Below are 7,500 nucleotides of genomic sequence, written 5' to 3'. Positions count from 1 at the left end.
ATTCTATTCTATTCTATTCTATTCTATTCTGTTCTATTCTGTTCTATTATATTATATTTTCAGACCGAAATGATCAGCCTTTTGCACATTGTGTAGGATCTCTGCGATTTATCATCAATCAGAAATACACTAAAAGAGTAGTCTTTAAAATTAAACGGCAGATGTGCCAATCGACATGTGAATCTGGAATGATTGACAGCTGAGATATTAAGTGACACCGCCTGGAGGCCCCACCCCCTTCCTCTCCATCACACACGCCCTCAGGCGTTCCTTCCTCAGGACTTCTGTCAGAAAAGTAAAGAGAGAATGTTTTGAGTTCATTAACGTGAAAACTTTCAGGTTTTTGACTGAAAGAGAAACAGTGACTGTGTTTACACGGACGGCGGTAATCTAATTACTGACGTTATCCTGAATAAGACGTATAATAATGTGATTAAGGTGTTTACATGAGTCCTTTCATGTTCCCGTGTTACATGTTCTAGAACATAGCTGGATTAACGTCACGCGTCATTACGTCTCCGCGTCACGCCGTCCGACGTCCCTCCAGAATTTCACGTATCGACACACAGTTGGTCTTCGTTATGGGACCGTATACAGTTCTGTGTGTTTCAGTTTTAATTTTACGAACGCTTCGAGTGCAGTTAATTATTAGTCGTGCTGTACGTGCTAATAGACGACTCCTTGAAGCCGTGGGCTGCGTCCCGAACCGTGTACTTGCCGTCTATATAGTAGCCGAGATACATGTATTTCTCCCACTATATAGCAGGTAAGTACGCGGTTTGGGACGCAGCCGTGCTCTCTTGTTTGCTGTAAAACAGTTGAGTGCGGCCATGTGTGATCGTGTCCTGTCGCACAATGCGGTGAAAACTCTCACACGACGTTAATAGTGTGATTAAGGCGTGTACATGTCTGTAACGTGACTAAAACAGGAATACTCCACACGTCTTAATTCCATTTGTGTTTACTTCGAGTATGACTTTAATCAGATTAAGATCATCAGTAATCTCTGTTTACATGCTAGTTTCTTAATCAGAGTATCGTCTTAATCGGATTCATATCGGATTATCGCCGTCCGTGTAAACGTGCAAACATTTTAAGCTAGTAGTTTTTTACCGTGCTGTGTCAAATCTAACACTTTAATGTTAATAATAATGTTAATGTGGTGATGATAAGTAGAAAGTAATCATTAGAAGGTGATTCAGTACACTGTTTTATTTACACTTTGAGCAGCAGATCAGCAGTGACAGAGTCGGCCATGTGGACGTCACACGCGTTACCCGTTTGTGAAAGGATTCTATAAGAAACGTACCACAGGGATTTTGTTTGTTTGTTTGTTTGTTTTAGAAGCACCTGAGAATCCTCCATCCAGCTGAGATTTTGAATGAATGAATGAATGAAAGGCAGAAAGCAAGGCAGACAGGAAGAAAGAAAGAGGAAGAAAGACAGAAAGAGTTGACATGTACAGGTCCACTGAGAGACTCTGAAGTGTACGGCGTTCCCTGTTGGTATTTTCAGAGTCACAGTTTGTTTGCTGTTCACTGGAACACATCTGGAGATACCGAGCTGCTGCGCTGTGCTGCGCTGATGTTGTGGGCATTTTATGGACTGCAGGTTAATAAACATCGATATGTTTACACACAGTTTACACACACCGAGCATTTACACCGCTAATGAGGGTGTGTGTGTGTGTGTGTGTGTGTGCAGCTTATAACCTACTTTATAGCCGATGTGTGGTACACACTCAGAGCTCTACTGTTCAACACACACAACCCATACACACACACACACACACACACACACACACACACACACACACTCAGAGATCTGCTGTGTACCAGTACTGAGCTACATTCAGTCTGTTGTAACATTTTTGTTATACAGTGGGCGTGTCCTCGAGTCTGTAGGATGATGTGGTGAAGTTTTCTGTACATTTGCTTAACATGTATGGAAGAGAGGGAATAGAGAGAGAATAGAGAGAGAATAGAGAGAGGGAATAGAGAGAGAATAGAGAGAGGGAATAGAGAGAGAATAGAGAGAGGGAATAGAGAGGGAGAATAAAGAGAAGGTTGGTGAGGGAATGAGTGTTCATAGCCGCTATAACATAAATAAGAACAGGAAGTCATTTCACAGAACATTAAATGTAACTATAAACGCATAAAAAGTAATCCTGTCACATCTGCTGGTTAATAAACAATATCTATAAAATGACATGCACTACATGAAAGCCGGTGACGCAAGACTTCCAAATACGGACTCAGAGACCCGCCCACATTCCCGTCTATAGTCTTGAAGACACGACCCCACAGAGTCAAAGACCACGCCCCCCTCTACACACGAAGAGCTCATCATCTATTAATCTATCTCTTAATGACAAGGCTGATCCCTTTTACTACGCTGTATACGCTCTGAAATTGTTTAATATTAACATAATAATGAATAGAAGGAAATAAAGCAGCAGGTATGACACGGGGTCAAACGGCTGTATTGGCTGAAAATAAACACATGAATGTAAATAAACACATAAACAAATAAACAAATAAAAACATAAATTACATCAGATTGTGTTACTGCAGGAGGCGATATTATAGCACTGGTGTTAATCAGTTCTCATCCCACATCTGGAATGTCTGCAGCAGTTTATAATGTATATATATATTTATATATATATATGTTCTCATTTTCAAACATGAAAGTAAACACACAAATCAAAAAAGAATGAGAATGACGTAGAAGAGTAGAGGTGTGTGGAGCGGAACCCGGTGCTCGGTGTTTGCTAGATAAAGTTAGCAGAAAGTACCGAAAAAAACAGACCTATATTTTGTACAGTTTGAGACATTTTTTCAAGTTTTGTCTGAAAAAAGCGGGACGTAAAAAAGAAAAGGATTTGAAATAATGTATCTGATATCAACTAATAATTACATTATAATAATATAGTAATTATAATATTATAATAGCGATAGAAAAGGGTATACAGTGATCTAATAACTCATTTTTCTTTTACAGGAGCGTGACCTGAAATATTTGGAACTCATCAGTTTGTGAAAAAGGGGAGGAGCTTTCACACGGCCGTGGTGAGACAGAATGTTTCTCCTCCATTAGGCTCCGCCTCCTTCACGTCTGCGTCCCCGCCCGCTCCCGCCTCCTTTCCTTTCTGCGTCGCTTCTTCGTCGATGTACAGCAAGGGTTCTTTCTCCTCCCACTTCCCGACCTCGGGTGACCCCGGCCGCCCCACGCCTCCGTTCTCCTCCGAAGGCACGAAAGTGCTGAGCCCCGTCACCTCCCCTCCCCCGTCCGTCTTCTTCTCCTCTCCTTGCACATCGCCTTCATCTGGAGCCTCGCAATCCCCGCCTCCTAATTCCACAGGCCCCGCCCAGACGTCGTCCTCTGTGCCTTTCTTCTTCTTGGGCCTCTGTCCGTTCGTGTAGCCGAAGCTCTGCTTGCCACTTCGCTTCTGCTTGCGTTTGATGAGGAAGGTGACGCAAAAAGTCGTTAATATGCAGAAAATGACCAACGCTATGACAGCGATGATTAACCAGGTAGTTCCCGTCTTGGACCTTTCACCCTCTGTAGACAGTACAAGGTTCTGTTTGGTGACCTGCTCCTGGGTAGTGATGAGGGTGGTGGGCATGGTGGTGATGAGGGTGGTGATGAGGGTGGTGGTGGGCATGGTGGTGGTGGTGGGCATGGTGGTGGTGGTGGTGGTGGGCATGGTGGTGGTGGTGGTAGGTGTGGGCATGGTTGTTGGAGAAGTGTCAGTGGTCTCCACCTTCTCAACAGAAGCAGGTGTAGGTGTGAAAACTGGTGGTTCTGTGCTTAAGGCTGTTGTATCAGGAATGGTTTGAGATGGGGTCTCAGGAGGCTTAGTGCTGATGATGTTTGTCATAGTGGTCTTCTCCGTCACGGGCTGAGACGTGGATTCGGAAGGAGCAGCCGGAGTGGTGAGCTCATTCGTCATCACGATGGTCTCAGGAATGGTTGCAGGCTCTGGAGTGGTCAGATGCACTGACGTGGTCTGAAGCTCTGAAGTAGTCTGAAGCTCCGGAATGGACACCACTGTGCGTTCTTCTGATGTTTGCATCACATTTCCAGTCTCGGTTGTTAGACCTTCAGTGGTGGAGAAGTTGTTGTTATATTCCATGTTCTTCATGGTTGTTTCCTCAGTCTCAGTGAGAGAGTTTTCACCTGATCTCGATCCGGTCACCTGTGGGAAGACCGTGCTGTCTTTACTCGGCATGCTCGTGGACTCCTCTGCGTTCAGGAGCTTGACGTCAGGTCCGAGAGCTAGCGAGAAGACCAGAGAGATGAAAAGAAGGTACATCCTGTTTCACTGCAGCACCTCGGTGAAGAGCTCTTTATTTCTTTTTTGCTTTTTCTTGTAGCGCGATTGGATATGATGGATTCAGGTACGTGCCGTGAGCTTCAGCATGTCCCGAAAATCATAAACATCTGCAGCTTTAGTTTCTTCAGCAGAGATTTAAACACGATGACTTTTCATTAATAACCACGACATTTCTTCATCTCAGTCTCAGTTCTGTTCTTTTCTACGTGCTGTGGCTGTTCTCTGAGGTTAAACTTGCATTAATCTAGGCCGGAAAGACACAACCCTTCTCTTCCTCTTTCTCCCTCCGTCTCGCGCTCTCGCTCGCTCTCTCTCTCTCTCTCTCTCTCTCGTTTTCCTGTTCAGTGCACCTGGGGTGTGGTGCAGAAAGTCAAAGAGTTGTGAAAGAAAGAGAGGGAAAATGAAGATTAGTTTAGTGTACTCGCGCAAAACCATTTCCGATAAAACAGAATTTAAAAAAAAATTAATAACTTTATTGTGTTTCGCAATAAACATCTAAACTCCTGAAGTTACTCGTTTTCTTACAGTTTATTCGCTGTTGGAGCTGCAGACTCCACAGAATTACTGGACTGAATAAGGGCTAAAGTTAACATAAAGTTAACCGAGCCAACACAGAGTAATATGTGCAGTAAGAGTATTCAGAACCAAGCCCACGTTCAGCTCAGGTTCTAAGAAGGTCGGGTCATAACGTTCTAGAAATAACGTTCATACAATGTTATAAAAAACAAACAAACAAGCACAAAAACGTCTGCTGTAATCATAGGAACGTTATATAAAGTGTTACAGCAGCGTTGTAGGAACGTTCACGACCGTTATTTTCAGAACATTAAGGTTGCAGTAAAGTTAACAGCTTGCATGGGCTTTAACCCAAACGTTACGTCTCTACACGTTATGTTCGATTCGATTCGATCGCTTTAGAGTATTAAACACGATCCCATCCATTACATTAAACACCCGAGGAAAGAAAAACACATGCCGTCTTAAACCATCCATTACATTAAACACCCGAGGAAAGAAAAACACATGCCGTCTTAAACCATCCATTACATTAAACACCCGAAATTAAACATTACATTAAACACATGCCGTCTTTAAACTACACTGCTCATCAACACACTCTCACACACTCTCACACACTCACACACTCTCAAACATTCTCACACACTCTCACACACTCTCACACACTCTCACACACTCTCACACACTCTCACACACTCTCACACTCTCAAACACTCTCACACACTCTCACACTCTCACACACTCTCAAACTCTCACACACTCTCAAACACTCTCACACACTCTCAAACACTCTCACACACTCTCACACACTCTCACACTCTCACACACTCTCAAACACTCTCACACACTCTCACACACTCTCAAACACTCTCACACACTCTCACACATTCTCTCACACACTCTCAAACACTCTTACACACTCTCACACACTCTCACACATTCTCTCACACACTCTTACACATTCTCACACACTCTCACACACTCTTACACATTCTCTCACACACTCTTACACACTCTCAAACACTCTTACACACTCTCACACACTCTTACACATTCTCACACACTCTCACACACTCTCACACACTCTCACACACTCTTACACATTCTCTCAAACACTCTTACACACTCTCACACACTCTTACACACTCTCACACACTCTCACACATTCTCTCACACACTCTTACACATTCTCACACACTCTCACACTCTCTTACACATTCTCTCACACACTCTTACACACTCTCACACACTCTTACACATTCTCTCACACACTCTTACACATTCTCTCACACACTCTCATACACTCTTACACATTCTCTCACACACTCTTACACACTCTCACACACTCTTACACATTCTCTCACACACTCTTACACATTCTCACACACACTCTTACACACACAGGACTTCTTCATCAGCTCTTTGTCATGTCCTCGTGTCATCAAGTGCTTTTGAAATGCACTTTATGTACAAAATGTGCACAAATTGAATAAAAGATTATTATTATTATTATTATTATTATTATTATTATTATTATTATTATTATTATTATTATTATTATTATTGTTGTTGTTGTTGTTATTCTTGTTGTTGTTGTTGTTGTTGTTGTTGTGAATAATATAAATGCATGTGTGGCTTGTACAGGATGTGTAAAAGCAGCAGTTCTCCTCCTCGCGTGTGCAGTTGATAATGATAATAATTCTACAGCACGTTCTTCCTCATTTTGTTTTAGACGTTATGCACATGAACAAGTTGTGCGTGTGGTGAAGAGTTCGGTCTCGCGACACGGCTCGTGTAACTGCTCGTGTCTCTGCAGAGCCTCGGGTCTGCGCTGCAGCGTGGAAGCGTGTGGTGTAGAGCTCTGCTCGAGAGGAAACGTTCAGCTTTGAGCGTCGCACATCACACGGGTCTCTGAGCTTCTTTTCTTTTCTAGCGTTCACTCCTAATCTCACACACGCTCTAATCCCACCATCGATTTTACACTTTCACCGGTTTGTAGTGTGAATAAAGTCTGAAGATGTTACTCACCTTCCTGAGCGAGTGTCGGTCCCACTGAGCCGAGAGTCTGACACGCTTCTGTCACAAAACGTCTCACACATCTATCGATGACCCATATATCCTGCTCCTGCTCCTCCTCTTTTCATCTCACTACTATTATCATCTATCTCTCAGTGTGTGTGTGTGTGTGTGTGTGTGTGTGTGTGTGTGTGTGTGTGTGTCTGTCTGTGTTTCTCTGCACCTGACACTGCAGTGAACACACTCTGTTCTATTTTGCCGAAGTTTAGAGAAAAAGAAGAAGCTGGACGGGAAGCTGGGTGATGGGTGTGTTGAAACATGTGAGACCGTATATATGTGTGTGTGTGTGTGTGTGTGTGTGTTGTATGTCTAGTTTCTGCTACATGTGCATATGTAAGCTGGGAGGATACACACACACACACACACACACACACACACACACACACTCACACACACACACACATACACACACATACACACACACATACACACTCACATACACACATACACACTCACACACACACACACACATACACACATACACACTCACATACACACACACATACACACATACACACACACATACACACACATACACACACACACAGGGTGGAGTGGATTCATTG

General features: G+C 43.3%; 2 protein-coding genes across 2 annotated transcripts in view; one reads left to right on the top strand and one right to left on the bottom strand.

Annotated features, from left to right (window-relative positions):
• Positions 1-1,961: 1,961 nt before the first annotated feature.
• Positions 1,962-7,379, bottom strand: si:ch73-248e21.7 (uncharacterized). The gene is made up of 2 exons (XM_053619258.1): positions 6,887-7,379; positions 1,962-4,689 (listed from the first exon to the last, which is right to left on the bottom strand). The coding sequence occupies exon 2, from the start codon at positions 4,316-4,318 to the stop codon at positions 3,059-3,061; it is 1,260 nt and encodes a 419-aa protein (XP_053475233.1). The 5' UTR covers positions 4,319-4,689; positions 6,887-7,379; the 3' UTR covers positions 1,962-3,058.
• Positions 7,380-7,491: 112 nt separating this feature from the next.
• The window catches only part of unc119.2 (unc-119 lipid binding chaperone B homolog 2), a 12,182-nt gene continuing 12,173 nt past the window's right edge, over positions 7,492-7,500 (top strand). The window contains exon 1 of the mRNA XM_053619268.1: positions 7,492-7,500. This exon is cut by the window's right edge and continues 1,482 nt beyond it. The gene's annotated coding sequence lies outside the window, so the exon portion shown is untranslated.

Source organism: Ictalurus furcatus, chromosome 2 (genome assembly GCF_023375685.1).
Source record: "Ictalurus furcatus strain D&B chromosome 2, Billie_1.0, whole genome shotgun sequence".
Classification (NCBI taxonomy): Eukaryota; Metazoa; Chordata; class Actinopteri; order Siluriformes; family Ictaluridae; genus Ictalurus; species Ictalurus furcatus.
The sequence above is the reverse complement of the archived record's forward strand: the minus strand, read 5'-3'. Positions and strand labels throughout refer to the sequence as shown.

What these genes read in the sequence shown, in the direction of transcription:
- si:ch73-248e21.7 (XM_053619258.1), bottom strand. Translation starts at nt 4,318, where the DNA reads ATGTACCTTCTTTTCATCTCTCTGGTCTTCTCGCTAGCTCTCGGACCT.